Genomic DNA, 22911 nt, shown 5'->3' with positions numbered 1-22911 from the left:
ACAGGTCTTTCCTTCCACCACTCATGCATGGTCTGTGAACAGCTGATGAGGTGAATCTCTCAGGAACAGTCCAAGAAACGTTCAACATTTCTACGTTAACCTCGCAAAAAACACGTTGCTAGCCATGACTAAAGAAGACGTTGAAGGGTAAGACGAAACGGCCAACGTAAAGCATGTCTCTGAGCCTAGTATACGACGCAGCTAGCTAGCATTTAGCTAGCCTGCATTTACGTCGGATTGCATCATGTATCAACCTGCCGGTGTTCCGACATCACGACAGACAACCATCTACTCTGTCAGCTGGCTAGTTAGTCCGTTTTATTACGATGCAGATGCATGTGTCAGTACTGTGGCGGAGCTGCAGTGTGGTGTAGTGAGCTGCTTCGCTGGCCATCAGGTCTGACAGGTGTCTGTCTGGTGGTTGTTGCCTGTCCGTCATCACAGGACCGGTCCCCTCGCTGCTAAACACCCACGGTAGACCTGGTAGTGCTAGTTAACGTGATCCTGCCCTGCGTGCTAACACCAGGTTTTCATCCAAGATAAATGAACTTCGCATGCCATGTTTAACTGTTACACAAGTTAAAAACGAGCCAGCCGTGTTTGGTTGGCAACAGCCTGTCTGTCAGAGAGAGAGAGAGGACGGAGTCAACTGAGATACAGCTGATACAAAGATCAAGCCTTTACCTCTTACATGGCTGGATTTGTCCTCTCTCTGCAGATGGTCACACACACATTCATACTGTCACTTTAACTGTGCTTGGCAGTTTCTCCTCAGGACAAGGAGCATTTGAAGAGCAATCAAATGGATTTGTACAGCACTTTTTATGTAGACAAATGTCACAAAGTGCTTCACAACTAAAACAAACATTATAAACAATAAATGTAATACAAACAATGTGATCTGACACCAAACCAGGAGGACCTGCTTGTCTAAGCATCCTCCACCGGCTGAACAGGAGCTGAACAGTAAACTGATGTGGAGCAGTGTTTCCTTTAGAACAGGGATAGGGGGAAGAGATCAGTGTGAAAAAAGAAGTAGGCCTAAATCTTAAAGAAAAGTAAAGAAAAACAGGTTAAAGACGGGATTTTTTGTATTATCAATGTATTCCAATATTTGAATGTACTGATGCAGTGGTCTGTATGAAGTTACTCCAGATTCCACCGGCTGGGTGGAATCATACAGACAAGGCTAGACAGCTGACAGGCGTGGCCACAGACAGATTCCAAGGTTCAAGGTTCCTTTATTATCCCTGAGGGGAAATTAGTTTGGCAGCCGGGGTTCACACAGACTGAATACAAAACGGATACAATACAATAAACACAATAAATGGCAGAGTGATTGATACATACTCGTTGTATATCGCTAGTTCAGAGAAATGAAAATTCAAAAAAGTACAAAAAGTCCAAGTGTGTAAAATGTGCAGGGGTAGTACAAGGAATACAGCCACAGTGTTGTTTTCCGTTAAGCATATCAATATAGCACTTGGGATGAAGGAAACATGAAATGTTTTAGTCCTCCTAACAGGCGCCCTGAAACGGCCTGAGGGCAAAAGCTCAAACTCCCTCTGGAGTGGAAGGTCCTGGCAGACCAATATAGCGTGAGCCCTCCTAAGGACCTGCCTGTTAGAAATGTCCAGAAGCCTGGCCCCCCCCTCCCCCGAGATCTCTCTGGCCACCTTAACAAGACCTCCAAGTCTGTTCCTATTGGACAGATTTAGGTTTAGGTTCCCAAACCAAGCAGTAATACAGAATGTTAGAACAGATTCAATGAAACTTCTGTGAAAGAGAGTCATCATCGCGGTAGAGCTATTATTGTCATTGTGCAGAGTTACAAGTACAGAGACAACGAAATGCAGTTAGCGTCTGACCAGAAGTGCAAAAAAAGCAGGAAAGTGCAGTGTGAACAATATATACAGGTAATAACAGTATATACAGGTAATAACAGTTGGCAGTGGGCTTGGTGGTGACTTTCTGAAATCAATGTTCATGTCTTTCCTTTTTTGATTTGACATCCAGGCACGGATGTCATGGGGACAGCAGTACCAGTTAGAAAGTCAGATCAGTGACCAGAGAATCTTTTATTTTGTTGTTGTTGTTGTTGTGAAAATGAGGACTGAGCAGAGTTTTATATTTGTATGCTTCTGGCTCTGGGACTGCTTTATAGCCTGGGCCTCACCGCCGATTGTCAACATTTTCAGCAACATTTTCACCTCATTTTTCTGAAATAGAACTTCAGCCTAAGTTCCTTATTATGCAGGTTGTTCAAATTCTTAATCCTATGCATGATGGCGCATGCTAAGGTAGCCTGGGCGTCTTCTTTAGCCTGGGTGTCTTTTGTCATTCAAAGTCTGTCATTTGGACTTGTGCTTCCAAACCTGTCATCCATGAAGGTAGGCCTAGAGGTCGTTAACCGAGGTCAGGGGTCATACCAGTTTCCTCGTCCTCTCATTGTGTGCTAATGGTACTGGGTTGTGTGTATGGGGTGTGAATGTGGCTCAGTTGGTAGAGCATGGCCCTAACAACGCTTAGGTTGTGGGTTCGATTCCCGCTGGGACCATATATACTGAAGAATGTATGCGCTCACTGCAATGTAAGTTGTTTTGGATAAAAGCGTCAGTTGAATGGCATATATCATATTATTGCTCTAGTAGACAATAAGAGTAGAAGTAGACTAGGCTGTATGATGTATGACATTACAAGTGCAGCGGTCATCCTATTGGTCCTGCAGATCCTTATGGTGAAGGATAGGATGGCCCACCATGATTCCTGTCTTTGTTCAGAAACAGGGGGCACAGGAGAAAGGAAGCCAGTGGAAGCACTGACAGGTGCTCCCTTTGAAGGCGTACACAGAACGTCATGTATTGCTACTGTGGATTTAGTTTATTTAAGGCCTCTGGTCCCTGTTATTTCCTGTAGAGCCTTTACTGTCAATGGGTACAATGAGTCAATGAGAGCAGCTCCTCCAACTCAGGTAGTGGATGTGTGACTCCTACCACACACACACACCACACACACACACACACACACACACACACACACACTCCCACACACACACACACACACCACAGGGCTCTCCCCAAAGAATGTAAGAGTGGCACTATGCAGTGAACTTTTTGGTGCCACTATGCAAACATTTCAAGGCAAATTCAATGATATACAGTGCTGCTTGAACGTATGTGAACCCCTTGTGCAATTATAGATTTGTTTTAGTTTTTACCATGAAATCTTTATTTAATCAGAACATTCTTTATTTAAGCAGTCTTTTTTCCCCACATCATTAAGGGAACCATGAATTCTGAGGTATACCAGGATATTCTTGAACAGAACGTCAAGCTGTATTCGAAGACTGTATTCATTAGACTGGTGACCAGTGGGCCTACCCATTTGACCTAGAATGTGACGTGATACGTTTGTTAGCAAATCAGTGGCCTATGTTTATTTAGGTCATTGAACGGCGGCAGATCGGAAGCATAAGCTATTCATATTCACACTCATTGTATTTCCCACATTCGGCAAATGCAACATCCTATCCTGCTCCTATTGAGAAGCGATCCTGTATTGTATTGCATTATCAGCATAACGTAAGCAAGCCGAGGCGCCAGGACTTATCCAGGTGAATGCCATCATAATGAGATAATCAGTGTTTACAATTAATCTGAAGAGCTTTTCTCATGAGTGGATTAGAGAGGAATAGGTCTCGTATAAGCATTGTTGCGCTCCCCAAGCTCTGACTTGTTTTATGTGTTGTCTATCCACTTCATCTCACTCTCTGACAGCGTGAAAACCTCTGAGCTGTTCTCTCTACTCTCTCCATCCCACTGTTCACATGGCACAGCTGTTTTTGGCAGCGTGAGAAAACAATAGGATTAAAGGCAGAGGCAGACTTAAAAGCCTGCAAGCCCGAAGGTGGTGATGGCTGGGATTCATTTGTTTTTCCCACCCGGTCCAAAAACTTCCTCCAGGATGCCAGAGAAATAGACCTGGAAGTCTGACTTATAATGTTTGTGTTGTTTTGGACTTCCTGTTCCAGGGCGACGGAGGAGCAGCAGGCCCAGTCCAAGAAAGGCCTGAAGAAACAGCAGAAGGAAGCGGAGAAAGCGGCGAAGAAGGCTGAGAAACAGGCCAAGCTGGTCAGTGGGTTTGTCGCTCCCCCCTCCCCGTCCTCGCCCCCCCCCCCCCCCCCCCCCCGTCCTCGCCCCCCTGCCCCACTCACAGCTGCTGACGTGACGTGCGGGAGCGGGCACCATGCATCGACCCGGGGAGGGGGTGCGGGCTGGAGGGGGGTGCGGGGTGGGGGGGCGGGGGTCCATTGTTTCAAGATTCCTGTCCTTTCTCCAAACCCTAACCCTTTTGTTTTTCAGCTTACCCAAAACAAACAGTTGTTTTCTTAAACGCTGGGCGTCTGTGTCGGTGCGGCCCCGTAGAGCTAGCGGGGAGAATGGTGGGTGGGATGTCGTTTGTCAACTAATCTCATCGTTTTCACGCTCCCCCTCATTGTGGCTCGTTCTAAATGGAGCCACCAGCGCGACACTTAGATAAGGCTGTTACGTTTATGAACGTAGCGTTTGTGTTTCAGCATGAATTCTCTCTCCTGCAGTATCATCCGTCAGATTCCAGGCCGTTCTGTTCGGTCCCTCTCCTCTCCACCAGCCGTTATGAAAGACCATGTCCATTTGCATGGGAAATGAAACAGTAACTGTTTCAGCACCGTCTCCTTTAGTGTGGAGTTATTTGCGTCAAGGCTGCTAAGAAGTCTCTGCACAGAGATAAAGAATTATCAGCCCATTGGTAGCTGTTTCAGATGCAAAGCAATTTGTCTCTGCTGTTATGCATTCTCTATGGTGACACAGAGCCTCCTGCAGCAATAGGAATGCCAAGCCCCTAGGGACTGGAGTGGAGAGTGATTATAGTTTTTGGTTCATTTGTTTACAATATTCTTGAATCACTGTTCCCATTAAATTTCACTACTGTCTAAGTAAACGGTTTCTGTTCACTAAATATGTAAATGAAGAGAGTGGCCTGCTTAGGTTTAAAAAGCCTAAAAAGCAAGCTTGAAAAGGTCATTTGAATGCAGTGTTATGTGACTACCCCTTGGATCGTAAAAACATACTATTTTACCAACAGACTCCTTTTGTCTTTTTGTTTTCAGGCTGGTGAGCAACAGAGCACCGATGAGGATGTAAGACTCCTGCAAGACCGTCAATACTTTCCCTTCCTGATCACTTCTTTGCCTTTGTGCTTGAGTTGGCTTTAAGTTGTTTATTTTTACCCCTTGTCAACTGCTTATATGCTAACAAACTGGATGCTGCTCCTTTGTGAAAGATAACATCCTGTCAGTTTCTTCCAGTAGGCATTTGATGATTCTCAGTATCTCTGTCGATCAGTGTTGATAAACCAGGCACCAGCCCTGCGTTACCGGCAAGCCAGCGCCACATTTGTATAAGCACATTAAAGAACAGCACAGCGTCAAACAGCTGAGGGAAGAGCCTCAACATAATAGATTTAACATGAACAGTGTTTGTTTACAGTTGCATTGGATGCAAACAATGGAATACAATTATTTTAGGGGGGTTCTGGTGGGGGTAAAGGTATATTCTTCAAGAATCAATGGCTATATATCATTCATTTAAAAGTCAGTTAATGGATGTACCAATTAGAGAGTGCCGCCTTTTTAATTAATAATTATTTTGCAGGATTTTGCCAAGGATCGGTATGGTGTCCCCCCCATGGTGCAGTCCCAGGAGAAACTGGGTCAGTAGGAACCTCTTGTCTTCATCCCTCATTAACACAAACACACTGACAGAGGAAATCCTCATGTTTCCTTTTGGCTGTTTCAGTCACTCAGATAACACGATTATCACAACAACACATCAACTGCATGACAAATGGTGTCAGGCGTGGTGGCGCTGTCGATGCCAGAGATAATTGCGGTGACTAATGGCGTGCAATAACTGCGATTAATGCGTAAGAGGCGGTTGGCTCGCCCGTCCGTCCGTCCGTCTGTCTGCTCTCTCAGCTCCGATGGCAGAGAACAAAGCCAGCCTCCCCCACCTCGATGCCTGTCTGCAGGGCTGAGGAGAGACAGAGACGGGCCTTTCATGTGGGTGGAATCAGGTTCAGCCAAATGGGCGACTCTGCTCGCAGCGCTCCGTCTCCCCGGTAGCTGGTGGTAACGTTCAGCCTCGGAGACACACCGGTGAAACCACAGCCAATCCGTCATCAGTCACAGAGAATAGGAGAGCTCACACAGTCGCCCACTGTTTCATATTTATGACTTCTGTTGTCTTGTTGTGTGTGTGTGTGTGTGTGTGTGTGTGTGTGTGTGTGTGTGTGTGTGTGTGTGTGTGCACACGCGCGCGCTTCTGTGCGGGGGCGCACATGTGTTTGTGTGTGTGTGAGAGAGAGAGTGAGAGCAGCGTGGGCTGTGGTCTTTGAAGTAGTATTGAAAGCAGTGCTTTTCCTCTGTGTGTTCCAGACAGGGCGTTGGTGCACGTCCAGGAGCTGACACCAGAGAAGGCTGACCAGCTGATCTGGCTGCGCGCCAGAATTCACACCAGCAGAGCTAAAGGTGAGATTGTCCATCTCTGTCTGCCTCCCAGTATCATTTCCCCTTTTGTACTGCAGAACGCAGCCACCCAGACGCCCCCAACTGAACCTTTCTAGTGTTGACCTAAAAAGCCAACTGTCCTTGGGCCAAATGATGGCCACGCAGAGGTGACTGCTGGGAGCTCTTTTCAATCGTCTCCCCCACACAGGTTGGCAAATATCAAAGGTCAGCAGCTGAAGGAGACGTGTGCAATCTTTGAAAATCACAGCATGGCACCAGACTTGTTCAGAGTAATTCAGCGTATTTGCGTGTGATGAGGGCCATAGGGGAGGGGGGGGTCGCAGAGTGGGATGTGTTCTTCTCTAATAGATTCCCCTATTATATCACACAGGCTCCTGCAGGTCACAGCGGCCTTTTCCCTCCTCTTGCTGAGCCGAAGAGTCAGTCTTATTATAGCCTGGTGCAGTTATTTAAATCAGAGCCGCAGGCTTGGGTTGAATAACATCCTCCGCCCGGCTTCTTACGGGAGGCCTGCGCCTCGCATTTGAATACAATGACCTCATTGAGCCTCGCCGTACGGCCCGATCACGTCCCGAACTGGACGCAGACCACGTACGCACCGCCGCTAACAATATGATAATGAATAAACCATGGTATTATGACGGTATCGTGACAGCTTCCTTCCACGATAACTTCCGTGTCGAGCCATTTCACCCCCCCCCCCCCCACCCCCAAATTCATCCCTTCAGCTTCACACTGGAGGATGTCCTTGAGAGCAGAATAACATCCTGATTTACACTATTTGTGATCACCGCACTGCTGTCACCCCCCCCCCCTCCAACCCCGAGCAAATGAACAGAGGACACAAGATGAAAGCACTTGGGTGGTCTCTGAAGTCAGGAGTGACGGTTGACTGACTTTACACAGTCGCAAGGTGTGTGTGGTTGGAAATGAGCCCTACTTGATGCACCTCTCTTCAAAGGGACGTCCGTCTGCTGATGCCTGACGGTTACCTGGGCGTATAATGACTTTTATGGGCGGAAGTCAAACAAGTCCGACCTCTCTCTATTGTGGGCCGAGCGAGTGGCCATTGTGTGGAACCCATGGCCCTCATTGTTGTTTTCTTAAAGCCCATTAGCGAGTTGGGTTAGCCTAAATGAGTGAAACCTTTAACAACCCAGCGCTGTCTATTGTTGTCGTGGTTACAGGGAAGCAGTGTTTCTTGGTCCTGCGTCAGCAGCAGTTCAACGTGCAGGCGCTGGTCGCCGTGGGAGACCGTGCAAGCAAGCAGATGGTCAAGTTTGCCGCCAAGTGAGTAACGGGACTTCCATTTCCTGTAAGCCCCCCGCCTAACAATGGTGGGAAAACTCTGGCCCCTAATGGTCCGATCCATTTTCACACATTGTGGAGCGGGCGGGGGGAGGGCGGGGTGAGAGAGAGAATCGATCATTTTTCACTTCACAACAAAAGCGCCACTTTTTCAAGAGGGATAAAGCGTTGTTTAATGGGGCTGTTCCTGTTTAAGATAAGAAGTGACAGATACAGTAGATCAGGGAGGCAAACGCACTTAACAGCCCGTTCCACGTTAACCATCATGGGGTCAGACTGAAGTCCATTACCGGAGGTCTGTGAAGGAATAATAACAGAAATGGCCCCCTTTGAAAGATGATAGTTTGATTAAGCCATGCAAACTTGATTCACGCATTTAATTTTCAGAAAAGTGAGGCGAGTGAGTGGAAAAATCTAAAAGTATTGAAGTGTATCAGGTTTATGAGTGTCGAGCGTAGAAGAATAAACATGAAAAGTATGAGAAATATTATGCTACATTTAAGTCTATTAAGTTAAATACCTTAGCATGAATTTGGGGGCCCAGGCGAGGTCTTAGCTTAAGTCGTTGGTGTTTTGATTATGGGAAGGTGAGACAGTTGTTATTACCTCATTATGCGCGGTCCTCTGTGGCTCAGTTGGTAGCGCATGGCGTTAACGACGCTAAGGTTGTGGGTTTGATTCCCGCAGGGACCATATATACTGAGAAACGTATGCACTCACTGCAATTTAAGTTGCTTTGGACAAAAGCGTCAGCTAAATGGCATATATAGAACCGAAAAGAAGAAGAAAGGAGAGTTCTAAGTCATATTCATCCAGATTCAGGGGGAGGCCTATACAGTACACATTATTAGAAATGACTGGGATATGTACAGACTGTGACTTTAATGAAAATGCTGCTATTTAAACATCTGTCAACATGTTTGACCTGAAACCTATAAAGTTCTATTGTAGTCTAGTGATGATACAAGTTTCACTTCTGTGCCTTTCCCAAAATAAACCACTCCCCATTTAAGACCAACACTGCCCCTATAAGACCTCAGCCAGCCAGTGTGTCTGTCTTGCGTTGAACAGCAGCAACACAGCTGTGATTTGAGCTACAACATATGAAATATGTGGCGTTTCGTTTTGTAAATCAGCTGCGGGGGGGGGGAAATGTGAAGCGGGGGGGAACATGAAGTGGGGCATCCGTTAAACATTGAATCAAGTTTGCGTGGCCTTGTAGTGGCATTCATGCCAAGTATATAACAAAGGTTCTTTCTGATTGACTTCATGGCACTTGGCACTATAGAGGGATCCATAAACACTGGCAAAACGATGTGTAAACTGAAGGACTAGGCTATTGTTCTATTGAATAGGCTATTTCCACATTTTTTTATGAGCATTAAGTCAGCACAACGTACACATTCACTAGGGTTAGAGTTAGCCACCAGTAACACCATGAGTCTGTGAGGCAGACTGAGGAGGGGGAAGTTGACTCCAAACAAAACTCAACACCAAAGGACAAGGCCACAGTCACGCAGACCACGCCTTGGCCTCCCGTGACCGGCCCTTCTGTCCTTGCATAGGCACTTCTGTACTGTACTTCTGCGTGCTGTCTGCGTTCTGACCGCCCGGTGGTTCTTCTTGACCGCCCGGTGGTTCTTCTTGACCGCCCGGTGGTTCTTCTCAACCGCCGTGCGTGATGACAAAACCTGAGGGTTTCTTCAGACCTGCTGTGGCTGTCTCTAGTTTAAGGACCAATGAAAGTTCCTCTATGACTGAAATGATCAATCTCCTGTATCTTGAAATGTTGTTTTCACAAGTTAAAATATCATTGTTCTGTACTGTGAAGTGCAGCTCAATAATAGTTTGTTGCTGGGACCAGACTATGAAATACACTGTTGACTAGGAAATTAGGAAACTTGCCCGGCAGGCTAATTATTTTCGGCTTGCTCATGTCAGTCAGATGATGTGTTGTGTAGAAATGAAGTTGCCTCAGCCTGATTGCTCCAAGATAATAGGGTTAGGGTTAGTTTTAGGGTTAGGTAGTTCCTCTTTATTTTGCTTGTGCAATGCTCTGTGCTCTGAAGTGGCAGTTGATAGTACACCTTGCAAAACAAGTGAATCTGTGATGAAACGGTTGTCATCACAACATCAGCCGCTATGAAAACAGAATCGGGACAAATGCACAGACGGCGGCAGCGAGTCTGAGGCAGGGAGTCGGAGGCAGCGAGTCGGAGGCAGCTTGGAGTGCAGCATGTTTACATCATATTTGCAATCAAATCTTAAGCCATCCCAACGGCCCATATCACACTTTCTCCAAACATAAGTGACCACCAAGGGACATCCACCCCAACTAGATCTGATCTGATCTGTATTCCTCTGTTGAATTAAAGAGACGAGAGTTAAACCCCCTGGATTATTGTGTGATCCTCTCATAATCATGAAGACATCGATCCCGGCCTATGAGGACATCCTAGAGGAGAGACCATGTGGCACCTGTGACATGCAGCTCATATTCCAGGCCTGCAGAGTCTAATAAGCCATCTCTGTGTCCAGCATTTCCTCCTCATCCCCCTTTAGTTTCTCATTTTAGAACATAGTATTATTATATTGTTACTGTTGTGTTGTTTTTGTTTTTGTTTTTTTTAAGGGAAATGGCTTCATGTGGCGTAGTCGGCAGCTTTTAGCGCGAGTTAATCAGACACTTCTCTGCCGCGTGTAATGGCCCCGGGTCCTGTGAGGAGGTTATTAATGTGGGATTTGTTTGTCTAGCTGATCCCAGCGGTGTGAAGAGGCTCTGCAGCAGCTGGTAGGGACCACGCTCACCACCCTCCTGTCTCTCATTACTGCTTTTTAATGAGAGGTGGTGAAGGATTACACCCGGGTACATCCATCTGCCCTCTCGCCATGTGACAGTTGGCATTGTTCCTCTGTGTTTCTGACTGGGGAGGCTGTGTGCCAGAGCTTGAGGGGGCAAGTAAGGTCAGTGGTGATGGCCTGCTCTGGTATTCAGGAAACAACATGTCTTTCAGAGTGATTTTCTTTTCTTTCTTTTTTTTTCTTCTTTTTAAATATGTTTTTAGGGCATTTCTGCTTTATTGGGATAGAGACAGTAGAGATTGACAGGAAGGATGGGAGAGAGAGAGGAGGGATGACATGCAAGATAGGTCGAGGGTCGGAATCGAACCAGGAACCTTGTGATTACGTGCTACGCCACTAAGCGCGCCCCCCCCCCCCCCCCCCCCCAAAGTGACTTTCTAACCTCAGTGTTCTGCAATGACGATGTTTTATGCTGGAGTGAACTACAAGTGGTCCTCTGTGGCTCAGTTGGTAGAGCATGGCGCTAACAACGCTTAGGTTGTGTGTTTGATTCCCGCTGGGACCATATATACTGAAATGTGTGCACTCACTGCAATGTAAGTCGCTTTGGATAAAAGCGTCAGCTAAATGGCATATGTATTATTATATTATTATATATTACAAGTGCTGAAATAAAGCAGCAATGTCGCAATCAGATGATTTGATGGCGCTAAAAGAGGAATTATGTCCGTCTGTCACGAGAGATGGTGCTGTTGAAAACATCACAAAAACAACACGTCGCATGATGTCTCAACCACCTGATATTTTAGCAAGTAAGACTGAGAGGCGCCCAGGCCAGAGCCAGTGTTGCACCAGGTGGATGTTGAAAGGCTGTTGTGATTTGAAAGTTTGTTCTTCCTCCTTTAGTCGGTTACCGTCGGTTACCGTGCCCCACCAATCTCTCACATCAGAAATGCGTTCCGTGAACTTCAATCAGTGTTTCGTGGAAACATTCATACTTCTCATAACACCTCCAACAGTTCTAACCCCCCCCCCCTCCCCCCCGACACACACACACACACGCACATACACACACCTGCACATACACACACACACTCACTCACACTTTGTCCTCTGCAGCATCACCAAGGAGAGTATTGTGGACGTGGAGGGGGTGGTGAAGATGGTGGAGCAGAAGATCGAGAGTTGCTCTCAGCAGGATGTGGAGCTGCACATTGAAAGGGTAGGTCGGTCTGTCTGTCTGTCTGCCTGTCAGTCTGTCTGTCTGTCTGTCTGTGTGGGCCGCCCTGGTCAGGGACAGACGTTCACTCATAAAGGAGAGCTGTTGTTGGAACCACGTGGTGTGAAACTTCATTTTGATGCTTTCTGTGGCTCAGCAGTTGCACAGTGGAAAAGTACACAATGGAAAGTAAACAGACCACTTAAAAGGTCATTGTTATAAGGCCAGGATTCAATCACGAAAGTATACCATCCATATTGACGACTAATTCAAAGAAATATACCATCCATATTGACGACTAATTCAAAGAAATACATGTTTACAGCAGGAACGGCTTCACGCCACAATGTGTGCGTGAGTGAAACTTTGAGGGTGAAAAAAAAAAAAAAGGGCAGCAGAAAAGGTGTGATAGCCAGAGATGGAGGTTAAAACACCACAATCCGCGTAAACAGCCTTAGACTGGTCACATGGTTGGGACTTTCAGCGCTCACCCGTTTAGAAACGCTGGTACTTTCCACTTTTCCACTCTGCAGTCACTCTGTTCCTCTGTGTCTCTTTCTCACCCTCTGTTCCTCTGTTTCTCAGATTTTTGTGGTCAGCCAGGCTGAGGCTCGCCTGCCCCTGCAGCTGGAGGACGCGGCGAGGCCAGACGGAGACGGGGATGAGGTGAGGATGAGCCCCGGTGCTGCTCGGTGTGCCCCCCCCCCCCCCACACACACACCCCGCCCGCCCTCCCCCTCCCACCCCCGAGTTGCCTGGATTATAACTGCCTTTGTAACTGATCAAAGGTCAAACTCTCTTCCCCTGCCATTGGTGTCACAGTTAATCTCTGTTTTCACTTTGGTTAAGACCCTTCTCAGTTCACACGCTGCACTTGTGCACCGGGTACTTAAATAAACCACACCCGTTATCAAGTACACTGTGCTAAAACCACAAGGCATCAAGTATTCAATCTACCCACTGCATGCCTTAGCTTTCCCACAGTCTAGGCCTGTCACTCACTGTAAATTGTAAGCTGTGAGTAGCATTGGCCCCGTGTAATGCCATAGTCTTTGTCAGTGCCTACCGAGGGATGGGTGGGGGGGTGGGGGGGGGTGTGTGTGTGTGGGGGGGGGGTCATCTCTCCAGTACGTCTGAGAGACAGCTGAAGGGCTGTTGGTGTTTATGCAGTAAGCTAGCCGCCAGCTGCAGTTGTGGCCCAGGTGTTCTCTGTGGGGAGTCTGTCAGTCACACGCTCTGGGCTGTCGGCTCCAGAAGCACCTGCCGTTTATCTGGGAGCCGGACCTGGACCTGGACCTGGACCTGGACCTGGGCCTGGGCCTGGACCTGGGCCTGGACCTGGACCTGGACCTGTTTATATCTCTGTCTGTCTTCATGCCTGGGACTGAGTGACTCTGCACAGGATGTGCAGTCCTTTCACAGGCCGTTTTAACCCCTGCTGGGATGTACAGGGGAGCCTGGGTTAGGGTTAGGGTTAGGCTCTTATTCTGTTTTATATGATTTGTACATTGGCTGTGTTTGTTTTGTTGTTGTTTGTCTGTTTTTTCACAATGAAAATTAACCATCACACACAAAACTGTCCAAGTCTTTTACTGCGTAGCGTTGTACACCTTCTACGCTGTGGGAACTAGGTACAGTCTTTACCATCGTCAAGCACAATACCTTTTGTTTATGTTCCGAACAAGTACGGATGTGGTAAAAGTTTGTGGTAAAACTGTGGCTCTTCTGTTTACACAGGACGGAAGAGCAACGGTCAACCAGGACACCAGACTGGACAACCGCATCATCGACCTCAGGGTGAGTTACTTCACACGCTTGAAAGTCACATCTGAAAGTGTTTTCATCGTGAGGTGGAAATTGGTAAGAGGTGTTGACAGGATGATGAGTTATGATTATGATCAATAGCGGACGAGGAGGTCCATCTCTGGACACGGTGGTGGAAAAACAGCATTGCAGGCAGGCAGACAGGCAGGCAGGCAGACAGGCAGACAGGCAGGCAGGCAGACAGACAAGCAGACAGGCAAGCAGACAGACAGACAGGCAAGCAGACAGGCAGACAGGCAGGCAGACAGGCAGTCAGGCAGTCAGACAGGCAGACAGACAGACAGTCAGACAGACAGACAGACAGACAGACAGACAGACAAGCAGACAGACAGGCAAGCAGACAGGCAGACAGACAGGCAAGCAGACAGGCAGACAGACAGTCAGGCAGACAGACAGACAGGCAGACAGGCAGACAGGCAGACAGTCAGACAGACAGACAGACAGACAGGCAAGCAGACAGACAGGCAAGCAGACAGGCAGACAGACAGGCAAGCAGACAGGCAGACAGACAGACAGACAGACAGTCAGGCAGGCAGACAGGCAGACAGACAGACAGGCAGACAGGCAGACAGACAGACAGACAGGCAGAGTGTAGGAGGTGGTTAAGAAAGGTGTACATGCAGAGAATCTGAGGCGAGGGGCTCATGGTTGTGAAGTGAGTCTTCCACGTGGGTGATGTGGCAGGCAGCAGGAAGACCGTCTCCACTGCTGCTCGCCTCACCTCCTGAACACCTGTTTCTACACAATGTCCCTTTGAGCCCACGGACCCGGGCCTGTCATCACCCTAACACAAGACCACAGTAACCCCATAAACAGCTTTTTCACACAGACTCTCCCCCAAGGAGCCACACTAATGAGAGGGCTTCAAAACCGCGCTCTGTCTCACCGGTTAGAGCGCCAACGCAACTATTGTTAAAAGTTTTAACGTGGTTTAAGGAAATACACTTTTACAACATCCAACTTTTCCAGCGCTGTCTACGGGCTAGCCGTGTTTCTAAAGCTGAATCAACCTGCGTCGATGGCTGAGCGCCACGGGGAATATGACAACTTTGTTTGGGGTCGAAATCCTGACTGGTGGTGGTGGTGGTGGTGGAGGAGGCGCATGACCAAAACCACAAACCATGAGCAGTTTGACACCTTTGGTTTTGATAGCTGTCAAGTCAACAAGAGTGACGCACAGAGACTAACCCCCCCCCCCCCCCCTGACCCTGGTGTGAGGACATGGAAAGCATGTAACTCAACGAAAGAGAAGTGTTCAACTATAATGACACCACAGTCACACCAACCGCCCCCCCCCCCAACCCACCCACCCACCCACACTCTCACGCATAGTAGAAGGTACAGTGTTATAAACAGGAAGTGCTTTCTAGTTAACTCTTGGTATGCCAGTTTTGGTTCCTAGACCCAGGCTGGTTGTGGCTGGTTGTGTTTCCCCAACGTTGGCCGTGACCGAAAGGAACATCTCGTGTTCCCGGTGTTGCTGTGTAGGACGCTCCTGTTGTGGTAGCCGTTTATTGGAGCGGTACAGGATTACGCGTCATACATTCAGCCATATTTGATTTGACCATTCCTATTAAAGCTTTGAGGGCTTCTCTTCTCCGTAGGAGGTGCCGTGCCGTAGTCCCATACCCTCACACTTGTGTTTGGTGATACTTGGTGTTGTTGACTTTTTGGCGATTTTAGTTTTTAGTTTTCTAGCTTATTTTAGACCTCATATATTGATTCAATGCTTGTGATGATTAATGAAGATAGAACCCTGGCCCCCGTTTGAAGAGAGGAGTTGTGCAATTCTGCATGTTTAATGGATTTCAAATGGAAACATAGTCAAGCCAGTCTGGCTGGATCAGAGCCTATTGTCTGCAGATTGATTGAACTTGGTATATTCTAGCATTATCATTATCACCTCCTTACTCTGCCAGTGGGAGAGTCAGACGACTCCTATTCAGGGCATCGGACAGCCTCTGTACAGATAGAAATATAAGCCATCAATCAGCAGCCTTCTGAAAGGGCCAGACCCTGGCCTTATGAAATTCACTAAAAGCAGAGATATGAAACCAGACACAACTAGTTTAGTCATACCACATGTCAGTCATATGAGATGAGTCATCTGATTAAGAGGGTGTGAACACACCTATTGGCAAACAGCCACAGGGTTCTTCTGTGAGGAGGGCTGTTCTTCTGCCACAGGGTTGGGGATGTTGGCTGTTCTTCTGCTCTTTCCCAGACAGTTTGTGCAATGCCCTCCTCGATAACAGGTCACTCCTAGCATGACCTTTATTGACCTTTATTGAACTGTCTACTCTTCTGAGTTGACCTTTGTATACATGTTCATCTATATATTCATGTATACATGTTCATCTATATATTCATGTATACATGTTCATCTATATATTCATGTATACATGTTCATCTATATATTCATGTACACATGTTCATCTATATATTCATGTACACATGTTCATCTATATATTCATGTATACATGTTCATCTATATATTCATGTATACATGTTCATCTATATATTCATGTATACATGTTCATCTATATATTCATGTATACATGTTCATCTATATATTCATGTATACATGTTCATCTATATATTCATGTACACATGTTCATCTATATATTCATGTACACATGTTCATCTATATATTCATGTATACATGTTCATCTATATATTCATGTATACATGTTCATCTATATATTCATGTACACATGTTTGATTTTTATTGCCACAGATTGTTATGATTCCATTCTACTCTTATCACAGGGGGAGGCTGGTGGAGGTAGAAATCGGAGGACGGGGCTCATGCGTGGAATGGCGTGATCTCATTCCATTCCATGCATTAAAATGAGTTGGTCCTCCGATTCCTACCTCCCCTGTTACATACCGTCAACAAGTGTTCCGCTCCCTTGAAAACATCTGCGTCCCCTGGCTCTCCCTTGTCTCAGCTGTACGCTCCACATCTGATACTAGCGTTGTTGACGCCTGGCGCTGTACTTTTCTTCAGGATTGTGTAATATTTCTGATTGTGTAATTATTTTGTATGATGATTCACCCAACACTATGCTTTTGCGCGTGTTTTGCTACTTGTTTGTTTTCCTCAGACAACAACCAGCCAGGCCATCTTCCGCCTGCAGTCCGGTGTGTGCAGACTCTTCAGAGACACTCTGACCAACAAGGGCTTCGTGGAGATCCAAACCCCCAAAATCATATCAGGTACCAGCGCTACCGTGTCCCAAACCGCAGATCCATACATACATTCATCATCGTCATCATCAACTGCCTTGTTCCTGAGGGGATAAATTAATTTTATGAAATTGGGGGCGTTCAGTGGCGTAGCACACTAAGGCGCATACCATATCATCGCAAGGTCCCTGGTTCGATTCCGGCCATCGACATATCCTGCATGTCATCCCTTCTCTCTCTCTCACCCCCATCCTTCCTGTCAATCTCTACTATCTCCATCCCAATAAAGCAGAAATGCCCTAAAACATTTAATTTATGAAATTGAATCACCCCTCAATTAGATGTGTGCTTCTGTGAGAAACCCAGCTGCGTTACTACCTGGATGACTCTCACTGAGTAACGAATGCAAGGCGGGTCTGTCTGCGACTCAAATCACTGAATGAGTCTCCTGAGCCAAAGAAGCCTGTAGTCTAACGGTTTGTGTGGTTGGGACCTGTCTCAAGGATACTTGAACTGTCATGTTGAAGTTTCTGCTAAAATACAAACTTAGAATGACAGTTATGACGGGTTTTCACTCTGGGGCTGTAGTTGACCGACCCATGGGATCCTGGTACATTCCAGTTCATATCACTGTTAGTTGTAGGTTGTGAGTCAACTTCTGCAGAATAGGGGAATCTCTGAACATCTGGTTGTTGGTGCGTCTGGTTGTTGGTGCGTCTGTATGAGCTGAACTGAGCGTGTGTTGTATTTATACCCCCCAGATGACGTCTATTTTGATGTTCCTTTTTTTGTGGATTATATAACACTGCCTCAGTTCTGTTTACGGTTTGTGTGTAGCCACAGACCCTTCATGTGCTTCAGAGGCTTGAGCTGAGCTGTGGCGACATGTCACTTTCACTTCCTGATTCACTGCAGGAGCCAATGAATGCCCACCCAGCCTGACATTTACAGATTTGAAAATGCCGCCTTTTACCACCAGCAAGCAGCTGTGAATCGCATGAAAACCACACTTTCCTCTGCCAACACCCATAACACGAACACAGTACAAAATGTACTACTCTGTGACCACACACCCCGTGGTTAAGGGCAAAACATATCAGATGATTTATTTGTGTCATATCAGAAACCAACACGTTAGATAAGAGACGTTGGTAAATAACATGTTGTCAACTTTGTCACAAAACAATGTGAATAAACACTCACTGAGCACTTCATTAGGAACACCTGTACACCTTCTCGTGGTGGAGGTGGTGGAATGGTGTGGGGAATGTTTTCTTGGCACACTTTGGGCCCGTTAATACCAATCAATCATTGCTTGAATGCCACAGCCTATTTGAGTGTTGTTGCTGACCATGTGCATCCCTTCATGGCCACAATTTACCCATCTTCTAATGGCTACTTCCAGCATGATAATGCGCCATGTCACAAAGCAAAAGTCGTCTGGTTTCATGAACATGACAATGAGTTCAGTGTTCTTCAGTGGCCTTCCCAGTCACCGGATCTGAATCCAATAGAACACCTTTGGGATGTGTTAGAACGGGAGATTCACAGCTTGAAAGTGCACCTGAAAAATCTGCAGGAATTGCATTATGCAATCATGCCATCATGGACCAGAATCTCAAAGGAATGTTTCCAACATCTTGTGGAATCAACGCCACAAAGAATTGAGGCTGTTTTGAGAGCAAAGGGAGGCCCTACCCAGTATTAGTAAAGTGTTCCTAATAAAGTGTCCAGTCAGTGTACGTTGGTTTGTTGACAAAATGTCTAATAATCTAATAAAAGGTGTGTATTATTCCCTGTTTAGCTGCCAGTGAAGGTGGTGCGAATGTCTTCACGGTGTCCTACTTCAAAACCAGTGCCTACCTGGCCCAGTCTCCCCAGCTCTACAAGCAGATGTGCATCTGTGCTGACTTTGACAAAGTGTTCTGTGTGGGACCAGGTAAGAGTGTTGACAAAACCCCCTCAACTACCTACTGCCTGTCCAACTCCCTGTGAACAAACACCGTAACTATGGAAATGACAAGGTCTTGTTTTGAATTTGATAAAACTATCCAAATGATATCTGGTATATGTTGTGTTACCTCACCTCAGTCCCCACCCAGTGTTTTATCTGCTCGAAACAGATCATTTCATAGATTTATTCATCTCTTAGTGGTGTGATACTGTAGATGGAAGTTGAGCAATAACAAACTACGTTTATGATACTGGCTTGTGACCATGGTCTTCCACACTCACCCTGTTGAGGCTGAGGTAACTCAACAGTGCCACCATTTGGCCTGATCTGCACATAGCAGGATGAGTTATGCCTGCTCCCACTCTACTCCCTGGACACCCTGCAGCCGTCCCCATTGAGAGATACAACGTTGTTTTAATGACCCACAGTTACATAGCACAGTTACATAGCACAGTTACATAGCACAGTTCTCAGACTCTCACAGCACCTTACATTGGGTTAACTGTGTTTCCTGTGGCTTATAATCACCACTATTAGCATTGTAGCATTGCCTAAACATTCCACAAAGACAGCAGTGGGATAATGTACTGTTATGTGCAGTTGGATAATGTACTGTTATGTGCAGTTGGATAATGTACTGTTATGTGCAGTTGGATAATGTACTGTTATGTGCAGTTGGATAATGTACTGTATCATGCAGTGGGATAATGCACTGTATCGTGCAGTGGGATAATGTACTGTATTGTGGCTGTTTCTCTCATGGAACATCATGTCCATCCCAGTGTTTAGAGCAGAAGACTCCAACACCCATCGACACTTGACAGAGTTTGTGGGTCTGGATATTGAGCTGACCTTCAACTACCATTACCACGAGGTCATCGACTCCATCACTGACACCATGGTCCAGATCTTCAAAGGACTAAGAGACAAGTAAGATGCGATCAGAATCAGAATTATTTTATTTTGTATTTTTAAGTATATTTGCACATACAGGAAATTGACTTGCTGAGGTTGGTGCACGGGACATAAAAAAACAACAATATATAAGCAAAATATGAACAAAAAAAATACAAAAAGCAAAATGTTAACAAAATAGCAAAAAAAAAAAAAAAACGTTGGAAATCCACATTTGAAAGTAAAGTGAAAAGAATACTCTATAGAATTCAGATTTAATGCTCTGTTTCTAAGACTTAATTGATTTTAATGAATTACAATATTATTCACAGTTGTATGGATGAGTTAATGGAGGATGGATATTTGTCTTGTGTACTTGACTCCTCAACAAGACCACTAATGTAAAGCTCTACTGCCATCTCCTGGTAAGAGATGGTATTGCATCATCTGGGGTCTCAGGTGGACAGCACCAGCCAGGAAGCCTCAGTGATGTGCTGAAGGGTGTTCCAGAGTGTGAACCTTGGTTGTGTGTGTTGGTCAGGTACCAGACAGAGATCCAGATGGTGAATAAGCAGTACCCCAGCGAGCCCTTCAGGTTCCTGGAGCCCACTCTGAGGCTGGAGTACACCGAGGGCGTGGCCATGCTCCGGGAGGCGGGCGTGGAGATGGGGGACGAGGAGGACCTCAGGTTAGCAGAACTACATATCTGGAGACGGGCTTGATCTGGCTTTCCTTTGGCTTTAAACTGTAAAATACTCAACTTGTATACCTTAATTTTTTATTGTTTATTTTTCATAGCACACCCAATGAGAAGCTCCTTGGTCGTCTTGTCAAAGAAAAGGTACAGCAACTTCTAAAATAAATTTAAAAAAAAAGAAAAAAAAAAAGATTAATGTTACTCAGTTTTGTAATAAATAAACAATACTGTGTGATAATGCAAGTCAATGTTTCCTTTTGCTAGTATGACACTGACTTCTACGTGCTGGACAAGTATCCACTGGCAGTGAGACCCTTCTACACCATGCCTGACCCCATCGACAAGGTAAGTCATCGACACACACACACACACACACACACACACACGTGTACTAAAACAGTGACGTGACTGATGTTTTCTCCCCAGAAATACTCCAACTCCTACGACATGTTCATGAGAGGAGAGGAGATCCTGTCTGGAGCTCAGAGGATCCACGACGCCCAGCTGTTGACGGAGAGAGCCACGCACCACGCGATCGGTGATTTTACACAAACACACACACACACACACACACACACACACACACAGACACACACTCCTTATCGCCCTCTCCTGCCCTGTGTTATCTCATCAGTTTCAAATAAACAAACGGGTGAATCTATAGAATCTATCTGTATGAAACTATAGAATCTATCTGTATGAATCTATAGAATCTATCTGTATGAATCTATAGAATCTATCTGTATGAATCTATAGAATCTATCTGTATGAAACTATAGAATCTATCTGTATGAATCTATAGAATCTATCTGTATGAAACACATTGTCTGGTTCTGCTTCTGCTAGTAATAATTGATTCTATCAGATATTACCATGACATGAATCTATTGATCCCACAGACCTGGAGAAGATCAAGTCTTACATCGACTCCTTCAGATATGGGGCTCCCCCACACGGAGGTGGTGGTATTGGTAAGGGATCAAACACTGACTGTAAGGGTAGACTCTGCAATATGACGTTACTATCCACAACGGGGCAGTCCTTCAATGACTGAATTCAAATTGTTGATATTAAAACTTGCCTGGTGTGTATGGTGTCATATTCATGAGTCTATCTTCAAAGCTATGGCCGTACTGCCTTAATATTTAGACATTGTTGGACATTTTTCATGAATTAACTGCGCATGTCCAAGAAAAGATCAGAGGCGAAACGTACAAATAACGTCATAGGAAAAAGCCATTAGGGCAGCGTTGAAACAGTGGACGATCATTAAATGTCCTTTGACCCGACCGGAACTCTCTCCTAACCCCTAACCCTTCTCCCTCAGGGCTGGAGAGGGTCGTCATGCTCTATCTGGGTCTCCACAACATCCGCCAGACCTCCATGTTCCCACGCGACCCCAAACGCCTGACCCCCTGAGAGGCCCGCCATCGCCACTGGACACGGACGCTCTACATGGAACACAATTACTAACCTCCAACACACAGAGTTAAGGAAGGAGTCGTGCCTCCACTACGATTGATTAACACACAAGAAATCCAGAATCAGCTATTTGTCACAACACGGTGTACTATGATGACCAGCATCCAGAGTTGTAGAATAATGACATAGAGAAACAATACGTATATTACATCAAGGGCAAATGATCTGTGCACATTACACAGTGGAACCTCGCCTGTAAATGGATCAACCTGCGTTATATGTCTTAACACTTTTTGTATGGGGTTAATCAGCTTTGATACATGTCTGAGTCACGCTACAGAGGTACTGTATGACCAGTAATCGTGTTCTAGTGGCATGAAATTGACAAATGCTATATGTGTTTTTAAGGTAATTGGAGGACTACAGATAAATAAATAAAGTACTTCAAAAACCACTCTCTCTGTGTCTATGAATGTACAAATCCTTGTTGGGCTGTGTCATGTTTTGATCTGTGACATCATGAACTCTGAGCAAATAGTTATTTTTATCGTGCGTTATTATTTTCCACCGAATGATCAATCGATCAAGAAATCGATATGATGCTGTGTCACAGTACGAATACGTCTTTCCTACTTACTTACTACTGGCAAAGCAACGCTTTTCATCCTCCATTGTGGGCCACAGAAATGTGGAGCTATTGAATGACTGCAGCCCCTCTCAGACCTGAATGGTGGATCAATCAGTCAAGCAGGAGCCATCGACCGCCTCTGGGAACAATGGAGGAACCCGCTATCATATTCTACACATTCTTCGCCGAGGACCACGGGCTAAGAAGTTTGCATTGTTCGACTGATTCATGGGTCTATTTTTTTTTTTTTTTTTATCAGAACAATCCCTGTCACTTCAGAACCATCATTCGTGTAGCGGTTTTTGATTACCTGTGGGGACTGGGGAATGGGTGTTTGAAATGCATATTTCAGGGTTCATTACATTTTCAAATTGGGGGACATGATAAATGTTGCCTCAAGCGAACT

General features: G+C 45.9%; 1 protein-coding gene across 1 annotated transcript; it reads left to right on the top strand.

Annotated features, from left to right (window-relative positions):
* Positions 1–22325, top strand: dars1 (aspartyl-tRNA synthetase 1). The gene is made up of 18 exons (XM_083681496.1): positions 1–147; positions 4031–4130; positions 5150–5179; positions 5694–5751; positions 6476–6568; positions 7756–7858; positions 11798–11900; positions 12483–12563; positions 13635–13694; positions 16829–16940; positions 18715–18849; positions 19647–19794; positions 20300–20446; positions 20557–20599; positions 20720–20800; positions 20882–20993; positions 21355–21426; positions 21783–22325. Exons 1-18 carry the CDS (start codon positions 125–127, stop codon positions 21872–21874), a joined length of 1593 nt encoding a protein of 530 aa, XP_083537622.1. The 5' UTR covers positions 1–124; the 3' UTR covers positions 21875–22325.
* Positions 22326–22911: the final 586 nt, after the last annotated feature.

Source organism: Argentina silus (assembly GCF_951799395.1).
Source record: "Argentina silus genome assembly, chromosome: 12".
In the NCBI taxonomy this organism is placed as follows: Eukaryota; Metazoa; Chordata; class Actinopteri; order Argentiniformes; family Argentinidae; genus Argentina; species Argentina silus.
This window is presented reverse-complemented; position numbering and strand designations above follow the sequence as displayed.

What these genes read in the sequence shown, in the direction of transcription:
- dars1 (XM_083681496.1), top strand. Translation starts at nt 125, where the DNA reads ATGACTAAAGAAGACGTTGAAGG. An exon ending in AGTGTTCTGTGTGGGACCAG is followed by an intron (nt 18,850 to 19,646) that starts GTAAGAGTGTTG and finishes TGTCCATCCCAG; the next exon opens with TGTTTAGAGCAGAAGACTCC. An exon ending in TTCAAAGGACTAAGAGACAA is followed by an intron (nt 19,795 to 20,299) that starts GTAAGATGCGAT and finishes TGTGTTGGTCAG; the next exon opens with GTACCAGACAGAGATCCAGA.